Genomic DNA, 15,488 nt, shown 5'->3' with positions numbered 1-15,488 from the left:
CTTAATATATTGTTCCCTGCGAGACTATAAAGTGGAAGTTATCCAACAAGTAAGAAAACAGGCTGCCTTCTGTGTGTGATTAGATTAGGCTGTCTAAAGACATGTTTTTCTCAATCTTGTTCTATTTACAAGGGTTTTTTGGTTGTTGTTTTGGGGTTTGTTTTTTTTAAAGGCAAGTAATTCCTCAAATTATTGATTTTATCACTCTGAGTTTCAGGAATAGCTACAAACTCCCCCCCCCCACCCCGCCCCAACCATACCCTTCTTTATGCTTTAAGGTATCCCGAGGCAATAAGTTAATGGCAGCATATCTGTTCTAAGAGGGTGGGGCGGGGAGGGGGGGATACAGAGAAAAAGAGGCTGTGAAAATGACCAGTCTTCCCACAATATCACAGAAAACCAGCAGGGGGTGACAGATGGAGCTTGAACTCTCCAGATTCATCTGACAATGGGAAGAGACCCAGACCCCAAGATTGACTTATTCCCTATTTTCCCCAATGGAAAAGAAATGAACAAAACTCAAGAATCCAGAATCATTCCCCTAGACACACACACAACGACTTGGCAAATTGGTCCTCATCCAAAACAAATCCTCCTTCTCAAGAATCTTTGCTATTTTTATAGCTGAACTCATGAAACATCTTCTCATTTGGGAGCCTTGGGTGCTTCTGGCTGGAATTTTAAGATTTCCAATCTCATACTAGTAGAAGAGGTCAATGTGCTGAGAGGTCACAGGGAAGGTGACACTTCTAGGAGCAGCCATCAGAAGACTGCCCTTTGGGAAGATTCTTGGGGACTCAGAAGCATTTTAAGCCTCTAAATGAGTCCCTCATCCTCTCTCAGACATTCATATCCTCCACAGTCTGAACATTCCAGAAGGACAGACACCACATTCACCACACTAATCTCTCCCTCTTCGAATCCTGTCCTGCCACCCCAAGGACACCTGCTCAACATTAAACTGAGATTGAATTTCAAAGCCAAAACCCTACAAATAAGTAGAGGTCAGATTTTTCAAAGCACTGGCTTTTGCGAGTCCTTTAGAAGTCTACATGAATGGTGTCAGGTTTGCCCAGTGATTTCCTTGCTCGCTTGACCTGAAGTCCCCAATTATCCACATGGTAGGAAAAGTTGAACTGTGTGAGACAGTCTAGAGCAGATAGAACACATACGTGAGGACATGAAGCAAAAGGTCATTGTTTCATCTTTGTGTTTGCATGTCCATTGTAGAACGTTCAGATTACTATTATTAACTCTGTTGGTAAAGTCACATTTATGAGTATGTCAAAGTACAACCGATTCAGCCATTTGCCATGTGGAAAGCAAGTAACATTGTCACAGAGCCTTGTACAGTGCCTGGAGCGAATATATTGCTGAATAAATCAACCAACAGTCTTTGGTATCTTCTGCTAAAGGAGGGAATAGAAAGAAAAGCTCTTTTTCTTCCTGATCTTCACATGTATTTCTGGGTAACTTTTACTCTTAAAATTATATTTCTGTGATTCCCTTTTGCTGTTTTTAATGTGTAGGTAATACATACAAATATTAGATTATTATTAAAAATGGATATGTAAAAATATATATATGTATACATATATATGTATTATACATATATATTTTACTACCTTCAAGGCACCTAGAGATAATAACTTTAAGGTTTATACATAAATCTCTCCCAAACTATTTCTAAGGCCCAGATATGCATGTAAGCATGCAACTCAGTATTTTTAGTAGGAACACAGAAAAAGCTACATTATTTTAATGCTTCATTTCACATTTCATTATGCATTTCTATCATAATTTATATGACCACCCTAATACTAGTGAGACAATTATGAAATTCACATCAAAAATAAGATTGTGATAAAGAAATCTTGTAGTAAACCCTTTTACATACGTTTGATAATAGTCTTAGGATCAATCTGCTTTGGAGCTGTACTGTCAGAGCTATGAACAAGAACACTTTGTGGCTTTTGATTTTATATATTACTCAACAGCCTCTAAATCGTGTATAAAGTTCCCTCCTCTGTAGAATCTCTTTTCCCTGTGCCTATAGTGGCATTGGATTTCTAATCATTCCCAAACTTAGCCAGTTTCGATAGTTAAAGAATAAGACTTATCTTACCTTAAAGGGTGATTATTCTCATCGTTAAATATAAGTAACATGCATAATATTTTGAAACAGCAGCTCAACATGGATACTCATGAGCAATAACTTACACAGTGGCCTTGGTAGAACCAGTCACTGTTTAAGAGGTAGAATAAATATTGAAGTCCCAGTGTGAAATGTTTTGGTTTTTTTTTTTTTTTTTTGAGATCATTCAAAACTGTTGTAGAAATTTCCTACAACTCAATACATATCAGAGTGATTTGGCTGGAATGAGATTCATGATTTTTGTTTATTTTTAACTAGTACCATCACCTTATCAGATACTTAGAAATATCATACTCTCTTTAGTTCATGGCCCACTGGAGTTTTGCTCTGACCGGTGTGTATGGGCACCTGGGTGGCTCAGCTGGTTAAGCATCTGCCTTTGGCTCGTGTCATGATCCTGGGGTCCTGGGATCGAGTCCCAGATGAGCCTGCTTCTCCCTCTCCCACTCCAGCTCCCCTGCTTGTGCTCTGTCAAATAAATAAAGTATTTTTTAAAAATTTTAAAAATAAACCAGTTTGCATATATGTATGTATACACACACCTGTGTATATGGACACACATCTATACATACGCAGACATCAACATACATTTGATATATACCGATGCATATGTACACACACACACACACACACACACACACACGCACGCACCAGACCTTGCATTTTCCTCCATCTCCCTCAGTCAGCCCCTGAGATGCTATGAGCTCTACGTGTTCTGTTCCAACAAGACAACAGGCCTGTCTTGGCTCTGTGCTGAGCGAGCACAGCCCCACACAGCCATCATAACTGACATCTGCGGGCAGGACACCGAGGTCCACCTCAGTCACACGCGCCTGTTGGAGAAGGCTCACTCACACACCTGCTTCAACGGTGTGAGTTCAGCCTGTGGCTTCTCCTTGATTGATGTTGGTGTAACTGCTTCATGTTCTCTGCGGGTGAAGGGAAGTGGGCTCTGCTCAAAGTAGTCTGTGGTGCCTGCACTTCCACTTGATATTACACAAGGAATAGCAAGTTACAGAGGCGAGAGCGTGTGCCCGGAGGCTCTCCATGCCCTCGCCGACAGACCAAGGAGGCACCCAACCTTAAAATAAAACTATAAAAAAAAAGCAGCTTTAAAAACCAGGAAACATGCAAGCAGAGGAAGCATCTGTCGCCCTCTGCACAAAACTCCCACCATGAATCACACCCACACACGCACCACCATGGTCAGGAGACCACTGACACCCCTACACCGAGGATGGCTTAGAGATTTTTCCCATTTTTCTTCCCTAAGTGAACAGGTTTGTTGCCCAAACTCTAAGAGTATTCCCTGAGTCGTTCTGACCCACAAAACCAGGGGGTGAGTTGGGCAGGAAATGCCCAGAAAAGCCAACGTCTAAACTCTGCAGAAGGCTCTACCCCTAGGAACACATTGTGATAGGGCATGGCCATGAAGGTAGCTTTCTGTCTTCTCATGTCCATGTCTGTTTCCAAATAAAAGTCTGCTAAGGTTAAAATCCAGTTTGGATCTGGGCAGCCAAACTGTCCGCCATGCGTGTCCACAGATGGCTCATCGGACAATACTCCACCAACCCCCCATGCTGTGTACTCCTTTCAGACTTTCTTGCTATGAGATTTAAGACAGTAACTGTCATTTTAGGGGGGGAAGTGGTAACAGGGAAAATCCAAGCAGAAAATACTTCTATATTCTAGACAACTATATGCAAAAAAAAATCACCAGTTGGATGACAAAACATTTCTGGCTTTTTGAACCTTCCATACTTCCAGTCAGAGCAGGAATACTAGCAAACACATAATAATTTTATTTGGTTGAGTTATGTAAAATTGCCATTTTTATACAACTACAATCCCGACAAGTTCTTAAGAATCAGCCTGAATATTTCCTTCAGTTTTCAACGTGCCACCATCCTTGTGGAGACTTGAAGAGAAAGTTTACAAAGGGCAGAAAAACAATCATTTTCTTCCTCCTCCCACCTTCAGCCATGGTCGTCCCCTCTTCACCTCCTCAACACCATCAGGTGGAGGTGGGAACTAGAACCAAAGCTAAGTAGTCGCCTAGAACCAACTCTGGGTCAAGGACCACGTTCAAGGACCGGAGGTACACTTATACTTCCACTCACGAATTTTTTTTAAAGCAAAGATCTAAAAAATGATGTTTTGTCCTCTCACTTCTTCTATTCAGGGAGCTTCCATCCCAATAACGACATTCACTCACCCGAGGAGGCTTTAAGACAACACACGCTGTGTGGTTTGATTTGGGGACTCTAGAAACTGAGCGGATCACAAATCATTTGTCACCTCCCATATCTCTTCTCTCCTACTGGTCCTAGAACTGCCTCAACATTGCGACCACCCTGCCTTCTTTCTAAGAGGCTTTTTGCTGGAGCACATGAGTTTTCCAGAGACCTTCACGAGGCACAAGAAGAAATCCCTGCGCTGTTGTTATCCTTTTGAGACAAGTGTTAGACACTGAAGGGAAATATCCACCCCTAAAGAAAACCCAACATTTCCAGGAAGAAGAAAAATCAGCGGAAAACCCTGTACGTCCTCACCACACATATAATAACAAGCCCTTCCCCCATCTGGTATGGCAGCAAAAGGTATGCTGGAACCCTCTGACAGATGTCAAAGGTCAGGTGTTAGAAAAGATACCAACAGAATATGATAACATCAGGGGGGAAATCCTTCGGAATCTTAAAGAATCGGAGTCCAGAATGCTGATAAAAGGCTGCTTTCAATACACCTCCTGCCAAATCAAAACTAAATTTAACTACCACTTTTAAGAAAATATATTAATTGATCCAGTGGTCCCGTTGCTCTACCTCTCCCTCCATGACAATTCCAAGCCATCTTCAGTCCCCAGGGCTGTCATCAACCTGAGTGTAAATGTGACAGGGATACCGATGGGGTTGCAATTAGGAGACAGAAAACTCCAGGAGTTTATATCCAAAATTACAAAGTCGTGTCCCAGACCAAAAAGCAAAAGACAAACAAACCAAAAAACCCTCAACCAAGTGTCTACCTAACATGAACTAAATCATAAACGGTTCCCTTTCTCAGACAACGCCACCTTGAGGAGCAGCGTCTATTGTATTATCCCCTTTGAGACCCGGTCACTGTTATATTGCCAGACGGAAACAGAAACACGGGAGGTCGAGACTCAAGTCCCCTACCGTCCTGAGTAGCAGAGAAGGGTATCCAGTTTTATAACATGATCGACAGGACTCCAAGGAAGTGTCGTTTGTGACACCTGGCACCCGAAAAGGACAGTGACAGCTCATGTGTGGAGCAATCACACCAGGGAAGGACCCACCTGTTTTGGGGGTGTAAGGCATAGCACCTCCATTCGTGGCCTTAATCCCCTTCCCAGCACCCGGGGGAGGGAAGAACCATATTCCCAGCTGATACACGAGGAAACTAAGAGTCAGAGAGGTAAGTAACGTGCCCAGGTTCAAGCTGGTGGTGAAGCGAAGAGTCCAGCCCAATTCGTCCCCAGCCCGGGGCCTCCGTCCGCTCTCTGTCGCACACTTCGCCGGCAGGGGCCAGGCAGGAAGCCATTGTGGGGTGGGGGGGGGGGTGGGGGGGGGACTCCAGGAAACTGCACACTTTGCTCCTTGCCCACAGGATGGGTATCAGGTAGCCGGTTACTTAGCCTCAGCTGGCAGTCACCACGGGAGACTAGAGCTCCAAGGAAACCCGACCTTCCAGCTTCTTTGGAAAAAAATCCTCAAATTTATACATGTATTATATATACATTTTTTTAATGTTGGCAGCTAGTTCTTTAAACACACACACACACACACACACACACACACACACACACACACTTCCTTGTATGGGCAAACACAACTACCCGAGGCTGGATCGGGTTCCGCAGGCCACCCGTTCATGAAGCCTGTCCCTCCCCACACTGATTCGCATTTATTACATCCACCGGGAGGCCACATGCTATAGCCCAAGTCCAGAAGTTCCAACAGAGCCTTTCTTTATTCATTTATTTTAGGGCTCTGTCCATTTTGCAAATCCAAATTCTCCTTAACACTGCAAATAGTTTCAGTGGACGGAAAAGAGGCACAGTTTCAACAGCAGGCGCATCTGTTTTATCACGTATTCATGTATTTTCACCTGAAATCGAGCAACAAAATACCATCGGAGCCACTAAAAGCAGGCTGGTCCGACGGCAGTGACAGCAGCCCCTGGGTTCCGTTAGCCTGCGCTTTGCCAGATCCACGAGCCAGCGAGAATTGCAACAAGGTAGATCGCAAAGGCAAAAGGCACCTGCTGGAAGCACTATCCCCGTAACCTTCCGTGTCCCGCTTTTCCCCTTCAAGTGTGATGATTTGGCAGTTCTGGAACTCTTCCGAGAGGAGTCGAGACTCACTCTGCCAGCCCCAGCTGTTCCGAGCTCAGACCAATCTGTTCCATACAGTTGGCTGTATTATAACAATAATGTGGCAACAAACAGTTCACCTTCATTTGCTGCAAAGATCATTAACTATCCCTCAGAGAGACCCAGCATTAAAGAAACAGAGCGCCCAAGGCATGGCTCATGGCAGTCTCTGGGCAACAGGGTTCAGAAAAGGGAAGATGATGCCACCCGACGGTTCGTGTGGTCAGAGAAAAGGGAAGGTCAAGGACAGACGGGAGGGACGGACGATCAGAAACAGAAAGGGGGAAAGCAAGACCGGGCCTGGCAGACGGGGGTGTTCGTGTGACCAGAGAAGAGAGAATACAAGAAAGTGCGAAATAAAGACCACAGCACCCTGCGCATTTCAATCAGAGTAAAGACAGGATTCTACTGGTCTGACGACTCCCGCAGTCTACTACAGAGGTCAGAGTCAACGCCGAGGGGGGGAGAGCAGGGAGAATGAATCGCAGCCCCACACTCAGGAGAAACGCCGTAGTCTAGACGGGTTTTAGGACGCTGAAAATGGCGAATTCGGCAAAACCAGGCTTCGGACCACCTATTGGACCTCCCGTCCATAAAACGGCTCAATGACAGCATAGACTGAATGTGTTTCTTCATTCAGTTATTAAACGCTTACGGGAGCCTCGTTGGAATCTTGTGCTCCTACGGCTCTGTCTACCCATCCAATCAACTAAGAGATCGGGGGCGTTCATAGAAAGTGCTGGAAAGTGCTGCACACTTTATATATATATATATATATATATATATATATAATATATTTATATTATTATTATACATTATATATATTATCTATATATTTAATACACACACGCACACGTACGCACACCCCCACCCCCGAGAATCCTTTGGTTGATAGTAAAAACGTCAAAATCAATACTTCCAACAGAATTGCAACTGTATTAATCTCAAGCACATTCCTGTCAATAATGGAGAGACCATAGGTGGTAAGTGAGAATTCCACTGGTGGACCTTACCCTCCAAGAATGTGCATTTTTTAGAACCACATAGGTAATAGATTTAAGAAGCCAAAACTAACTCCATATTCTCCATCTTCACTGTTTTCTTGACCTTGTTTTTCCTTAGTTACCTCCAGGTCTAGGGCACCAGTTCCTAACTGGGGGCAATTTTGTCCATGGGACTTTTATGGTTACCTGTTGGGGGCAGGGGGTGCTACTGGCAATTAGTGGGTAGAAGCCGAGTCCTAATAAATACTATAATGTACTAGAAAGTCCCATATGATACGGAATTATCCAGCTCAAAATGTCAAGAGCGCAGAGGTCGAGGAACCCTGCCTGAGAATTGTTTCAGGGATTAAACTCCCTCCTGGGTTCATATTCCATTTGGATTTTAGGAGCAGGCATTCAGAAGGCATTTCTAAATGATATCTTGCTATCAAGAAAATACCTCCTCGTCACATCATGGTAGCATGAACAGAAATGAAAAGGAAAGCAGGCTGCAGAAACTGAAAACTAATTTAGAAGCACAACGGAACCCTAGCAAATCCTATTGTGGCACGAAGTGTGGCAAAAGACGCCAACCAGTGAATTCATTACTAAAATGTTTTTTCTTTTTTAAGGTTTTTTTTTTAAGGTGTAATCTAATTCAATTCACCTGGAAGGTAGCTTCAAAACACATATCCCAAAGACAGAAGAAAGAAAGAAAGAAAGAAAGAAAGAAAGAAAGAAAGAAAGAAAGAAAGAAAGAAAGAAAGGAAGAAAACAAAAGGAGGGAGAGAAGAAAGTAAAGAAGGAAAGAAAGAGAAAAAAAGAAAAGAAAAAAAATGAGATTAATAAAGAGGAAACACAACCTTGGCCACCTCTTGTGGATATAAACACACACACACACACACACACACACACACACACACACACCGCCATACGGACCAAAGCCCAGAGACTCTGTATTAAAGCTTTTACACTGGCTTTGCACAAAAGAACCTCACCTAAGGGCTGACAAAAGTTCGGCTTTAACCCCTTCCTGAAAGCAGAGAGACAACCCTGCCCAACCACACCTGGAAACTAATTAGTCGTCTTTGATGTACTCATCTGTCCTCGGCCCAGGAGTCATCCTCCCCTTTATAGCGCCTGGTGAGAAGTTATTTGCTGTGAGGCAACTTAGTGTAAGCTCAGGTCATGCAACAATCCTGCCAAATACACAGAACTGCCAAGGATCCCTTCCTGTTGCTTGAGCCCGCAGACCGACGCGGTTGCTCACCTGGTTGGCGCTCCCTTCCCTCCCATTCCTCACTCATCTCCCCGGGTTGCTGTAGGTGTGTGTGTGGCAAGCTGCGGGAAGGTCTGACATGCCCGGGCTCTTTGGCTTTTCTGGATGCATCTTGGCAGTCACACTTGGACTCTGCAGCTCCTGGGAAGGAAAAAGCACCGGGGAGGTGCGGTCTTCAACGGGGCTGGAGCTGTGACTTCCCAGCCCCAGGAGAACATGCCCTGCCCTGTCGGGATGGGGAAATCGCTTTTGAAGTCGAGCCCAGGCCTCCCCACTGCAGACCGTCCACCACCTATTGTTCCAAGGAAGACGTCCCCTGGACATTGACAAAGACATCCCGTCACTGACTGGACCCACGGTGCTGGGGGCAGGGAGATGGACAGGGTGGTGGGGGGAAAGGCACGTGTCCTCCGAGTGGAGAAAATATTGCAAAGGAAATTTTATTTGGACAATTTGAGGCAAGGTGTGCCACATGAAATTGGCAGTTTATGAAACGGTCCATGTATTAAAACACCACCACCACCACCACCACCACCCATGGACCTGTGAACCATCCTGGCCACGCCCCAGGACTCACCCCAAAGTTGCTTCTGTAACCCACTGTAATGGAGATAACAGCCAACTTACTAATCTCTGGTGTTGCAAAGGAGAAAAGTCTAGGATCCAGGGGACAGGATCATTTCTACCATAACCAGGTCAGTTAAGGAAACCTGGAGTAGCCAATATTCTTATACCCACTGGAATGTACTAAAACACCAGAAACCTGTCCAGTTCAATCCCAGAAGGAAAACATGCAGAGCACGGCAGTATTCAGCAATGGGCATTGAAACTATTTTCAAGTCCGGGCAGAAAGCTAGAAATGACTAAATCCGCCAATGCTGTTACATTGAACAAAACTCTCATCCTAAATGTAATGACCTTACAACTCCTAAAGATTTTTTTTTTTTCTCCTTTGATCAAAGGAGGTTAGGCCGAGGGTTAAGGGGATATGCGGACAGGGCACAAAGATGAACAGGAAGAAAGGGAAAGGAGACTCACGATAACCCATCTATAGCCTCAGTTCCACACTTTGCTCTGTAAAAGGGAAGATGATTCACACACTTCTTCTAACTTCACAACACTCAACTCACCATCCAACACTACCTTGTTTATTACATATACTGAATTATAAAAATTTAAATCACAAAATGAATTGTATCACAGAATGTGGCTTTTCAGTCCATGCCAAGAATGTGTTTTCTCCTCCAGTGACTTTCTCTGGAACAAATACCAAGTTGATCAGAATGCCTCCCACTCATCTTCTAGTTTCCCTGGATCAAAACATCGGGAACAGTATACTCAATTGTACCTGTGTGTGTATACGCATATATTTATTTTTGACATCATGTTCTTACAAAGTTTTGGCACGGTGCTCTTTTAACTTACACAATCCTGTTTGGGACACCGGTTGGTTTCCCAAGCAAATGAAGCTATCGGATTTGAGTTGCTTAACAACGCCAACTGGGGTCGGGGAAATTTTACTGAAATATGGATTTTTCTGAACAACTACGATGATATGGTATTTTGGGGAGTCCTCTTGGAGAATGTAAACTCTCAGCAGAGACCTGTCAATCATAAAATCTGGAGTTTATGGTATTTGGGATTTACAACAGGAAAATCATCCACTTCCCTGATGATCAAGGAGAAGTCCCCATTTTATACGAGGTAATTAAAGAGACAGTTAAAAAAAAAAAAAAACCACGTAAAATACCCCCTCGTACTTATCTTAGCCATCTGCAAAGTTTCTTACAGACACAAATTATTTGACATCACGTTGGACAGTTTTATGAGCTCTCCAGGAATCATATGCTATTTAAACAAGAACGTTTTGCTGTCCCGATATAAAAGTCCAAATTAGCAAATTTAAGGAACTCAACAGAGGAAGTCTCCATATTTGCACGCCACACTTCTCCAGGAGGGCTCACAGAACGCCAAAGGAAACAGTGGAGGGACACGTAGGTTGTCCTCAGACCTATTCTAACAGCATCACAAAAAATACAATTCCCCGAGGAAAACAAATAGGACAAGGACACAGAAACAAGGCACCAAAAACGTTCTATTGCCCTGGGTCACAGCACGTGGCTTGGTTTATTCTGGACTCCCTGGGTATAATTAAAGCTCGACGTCGACAACACCGACACCTACTTCACATCTATCAAACCAACCAGAAAAAGTGGAAAAAAAGAGAGAAGCAGCAGCAGCCCAGTTTTACCCAAGAATACACGAAGAAGTAAAGACTGGCCAGGGAGATCCTTGTGCCTGGGTGTCGGTGGCCAGTTTCTGTCCCAGGTACACTAGGCTGGTCACGGACTCAGGTTGGTAGCTGTGAGGTGATGATTGTTATTCCTGTCCTTTCGGTGCTCTGGGCTTTTGAGCAGTCCAGTGTCCTACACACACAACCCCAGTTTTCCTTCCCACCCCTACTATTCACAGATAGCTCCAATGTCTGCTGATAAACATGGGAAGAATTACTTCCTCCCTCCTTTGCACCCTTACAGAACTTTGCCTCCTGCTAGCAGAGCGTTTCTTGAAGTGCCCTGTGATTAGCTGAGTCCACAACAGTTTCTCCTACCAAACTCCCTGGAGACAGATTCAGCATCTCCCCTAGAGTTCATCTAGAGTCCAACAGAGGGTCTGTCCTATAGTAGGTGTTCAATAAACATCTGTTCAGGAAGTGGGCCGGTGAACAAAGGAGCGTTTAAATTACACAAAAGACTAAAAGGAAGAAAGGTAGAATGAAAAGGACCTCCAGCTTCCAATCACTGCACTTGAAAGGATTCTAAAGACAGGATATTTTAAAATATAAAAGACAAATATATTCTCAAACACAAAACGATAAACAGTCCCATGTAAATTATCACAAGGGCAGAGGACATTATAAATTATGGCTATGAAACTCTAGTCCTTTGAAACCTATGTGGTATTTCCTTTAGTTCTACTCTTTGATCTTTCCTGAGATTTATTTTTCCATCCCAGAGTGGTTCAGGCTGCGGACCAAAGGGATGTGGGGACACCTATGTGCAAAGACACAAAACCTACCCCCTCTCTCCAAACATCCGGGGTCCTCATGTGCAGCTAAAACTTTGATTTCCAGGAAGTGTGCCCAGAGAGCTTTGCTAACCATTCCAAGTGACTTAAACCTCTCCCACCCTCTAACTCTGCCTTGAGCTACATTTTGCAACCACTTATAATTAATGAGAAAATACGATGGCTTGGTAAGACATACATAAAACTATTTCCTGCGTCAACCGAGGCCAAGTGGAGCTCCTCATGGAGCCACCGTTGCTCCCTCCTCAGAAGAGGAGGAGCCAGTGGACTTGGGTTGGAACCCACACTAGCTTTGAGCCCTTGGCCATTTATGAATCATGTTGTACCATAGTTACTTCACATGCAAATGGAAAAATAATGGTACCAGGAGCACTGCGCAGAGCAAAAATGTCAACACATATAAACAAAAGAGACAAAGAGGGGGCGCACATTAAATACTTAGTAATAGTCACGGCTATATGCTCATCATGGAATGGTCTCATCTTTGGTAGAACATTTGAGAAGAGGAGAACATGCTCCTTCTGAGCAGGTCTCTGTGGCAAAGCCACCGCCATTTTGAGCGTGTGGCACTGATAGCAGCATGAAAATCTGATCCTGAAATACGTTCCTACAGGGCATGACATCAAGGAAGGTTTTAAAAGGATACATAATTGTAGTATTGATTTTACGCCAACCCATATGATTGCACAAAAGATATCATTTTGAGCCACATACCATAGACTGGAGAAAAAAATTTTTTTTAATTTTTTTGATGCTTACTAGCAATGTTTTGGGCCAGGTTACTTGCCTTCCCAAGCATATTTCCTTTTCTGTCCAATGAGATCTGTCACGTGTCACCAGAGCTAATGCTTTTGAGAAAACAACACATATATACAATATAAACATAAAAGTATCTAATTATAGATGACCCACATAATCTTTATATCTTTATTGCTCCCAATTTGCATTTAAATCTGTGACTTGCTGTGATTCACACCATTTTCCAAAATTCTCTCATTACTTTCCCTCTCTTCCACACAAGATCATATCTGATGGAAGAATTTAAAAAGAAAAAAAAAAAACCTAAGGCAATCAAAACTACTTTTTGTTTCTGAAAAACCCAAACATCCCTAATGAATGAGTTCCCTATTTCGTTGAGCCAAGAATATCTGTTGTAATAAGTATGTGATGGGGCCAAGAAAGGGTGAATGGCAGAAACCTATACCAAGAAAGTAGGTTATGGAATATGCAGTGTTAGTATCTCGCCAGTTGTACGTGATAGCGACCTCTTTCCCCTAAGTTTGGAATAGTGGAGGATAATCAAAGTATCACGTGATGCTCACTTTTCACTTCGAAAACAGATGGTGAGCAGTATCTGAGAATACTGAACTGTATATCCTCTGGATATTTCTGGGATTAGAGAAGACAAAAAAATAGTCATGAAAATAATCAGATTTCATGTTCTCTCTCCTTTTCATAACTGAGTAACACAACAAATTAAAGATCGGATGTAAACTTCAAATCGATACGTGGACAGTCCTTTTTATTTATTAGTTTTTAAACAGCTTGTTTGTGCCCCCCAAATCTACCATTAAATTATTGCTGGTTTGTGACTTAAATATTTTGATATTAAATGACAGGAAAAGAATAATTCACTACCTAAACAGGTAACAAGGAGAGGAAGTATTTCTTAAATTCTGGATTCCCCATGTTCATAGAGTACAAAGTCAAATCAGCCACAATAAGGAGCTGAAGGAATAACTAAATTTCTGATCCTGCATGGCATTTACTTACATGGTATCACAGATGAAAACAGATACACCCACACACACTTTTAGCCTTCAGCAGACTAAGATTCAGAGGGGTGACATTATTTGACAAAGGACATATAGCTAATGAATGCAGCATGGGGATTTGAGCCACATGATCTAAATCCAGAACCACTACCCCCTCTTCCAAAACTGTGCCTCCTCTGTGCCTAACCATTCACAAAGCAGAGTTCCACTAAGGGAAAGCCAAACTGAATCCAACTGGCAGTGGTCATTAAGTGTCTGATTTACCATAAATGTATAAGGAGCCACTGAAACTCTATTAGGAAAATAGCAGGCTGAAGAGTAAGGGAAACAGGATCTTTCATAGACAGATGAAATTTAAGAACTGAAACCTTTCTTCCTGTAACAGTGCTTTCTGGTCAGATGCTGATGTCTTTAACAGTTGTGGATTCACTGTTTCATGAAAGGATGGTCAACAAGTCACTCTTTTCAAAATTCCAAAATTTCTAGAATACACTATATTTATCATGATTAAATCCTAAATCCAGACACTCCATTAAAAAAAAAAGTTACTATATTGTGAAAATCCAAGGTCCACTTTTTTTTTTTTTTAAGATTTTATTTATTTATTTGACAGAGAAAGATCACAGGTAGGCAGAGAAGCAGGCAGAGAGAGAGGGCGAAGCAAGCTCCCTGCTGAGCAAAGAGCCTGATATGGGGCTCTATCCCAGGTCCCTGAGACCATGACCTGAGCTGAAGGCAGTGGCTTAACCCACTGAGCCACCCAGGTGCCCCCCAAGGTCCACTTTTATGAACTCCACTAAAAGCATAGAAAGAAATAACTCAGGGGCTCCTGTGTGGCTCAGTGGGTTAAAGACTCTGCCTTCAGCTCAGGTCATGATCCCAGGGTTCTGGGATCGAGCCCCACATCAGGCTCTCTGCTCAGCAGGGAACCTCCCTCTCTCTCTCTCTCTGTCTCTCTCTCTCCCTCTCTCTACCTGCCTCTCTGCCTACTTGTGATCTCTGTCAAATAAATAAATAAAATCTTAAAAAAAAAAAAAGAAAGAAAGAACTCAAAATACCAACCACACTGAAGCAGAGCACCATAGTTGGAGGACTAAAGCTACCCAACTTCAAGACTGACTATAAAGCTACAGAAATCAAGACAGTGTGGCACTAATGAAAGAACAGAAAAACAGATCAAAAGAAGAGAACAGAGAGCCCAGAAATAGACCCATATAAATACAGTCAACTAACCTCAGACAAAGAGGAAAGATAATACAATGGAGCAAGGGCATGCTTTTCAACAGAGCTGAACAAATGAACATCCGCATGCAAAAAAGTGAACCTACCCTTCATAAAAATGATCTCAAAATGGATCTCAGATCTAAATGTAAAATACAAATTTATACAACTATGAGAAAATAACATGGGAGGAATCTAGAGGAACTTGGTTTGACAATGACCTAAGATACAGCACTAAAGACACATTCTGTGAAAAGAGTAATTGCTAAAATTTTTAAATTAAAAATTTTGACTGGGAAAGATATTATCAAGAGAATGAGAAGTCACAGACTGAGAGGAAATATTTGCAAAAGAAATAACTGAGAATGGACTCTGTATATCCAACATATACAAAGAGTCTTTAAACTCAGTAAGGACACAAACAACCCAAATAACAAATGAGCCAAAGACCTTAACAGAAACCTCATCAAGAAAATATATACAGTGGAGCCTGGGTGGCTCAGTGGGTTAGGCCGCTGCCTTCGGCTCAGGTCAGAACCTCAGGGTCCTGGGATCGAGTCCCGCATCGGGCTCTCTGCTCAGCAGGGAGCCTGCTTCC

General features: G+C 43.0%; 2 protein-coding genes across 7 annotated transcripts in view; both read right to left on the bottom strand.

The window, feature by feature from the left end:
- Nucleotides 1-15,488, bottom strand: part of LOC309865112 (uncharacterized protein) — a 335,985-nt gene that overhangs the window by 21,028 nt on the left and 299,469 nt on the right. For all 5 annotated transcript variants that reach the window (XM_082731329.1, XM_082731328.1, XM_082731331.1 and 2 more), the window contains one exon: nucleotides 8,799-8,948. In XM_082731329.1, the coding sequence (XP_082587455.1) occupies nucleotides 8,799-8,948 (150 nt within the window). The remainder of the gene's footprint in view (nucleotides 1-8,798; nucleotides 8,949-15,488) is intronic.
- Nucleotides 1-15,488, bottom strand: part of LOC309865110 (uncharacterized protein) — a 285,659-nt gene that overhangs the window by 251,599 nt on the left and 18,572 nt on the right. The window lies entirely within an intron of this gene.

This window comes from Mustela nivalis (genome assembly GCF_964662115.1).
Source record: "Mustela nivalis genome assembly, chromosome: 5".
Taxonomy (NCBI): Eukaryota; Metazoa; Chordata; class Mammalia; order Carnivora; family Mustelidae; genus Mustela; species Mustela nivalis.
This window is presented reverse-complemented; position numbering and strand designations above follow the sequence as displayed.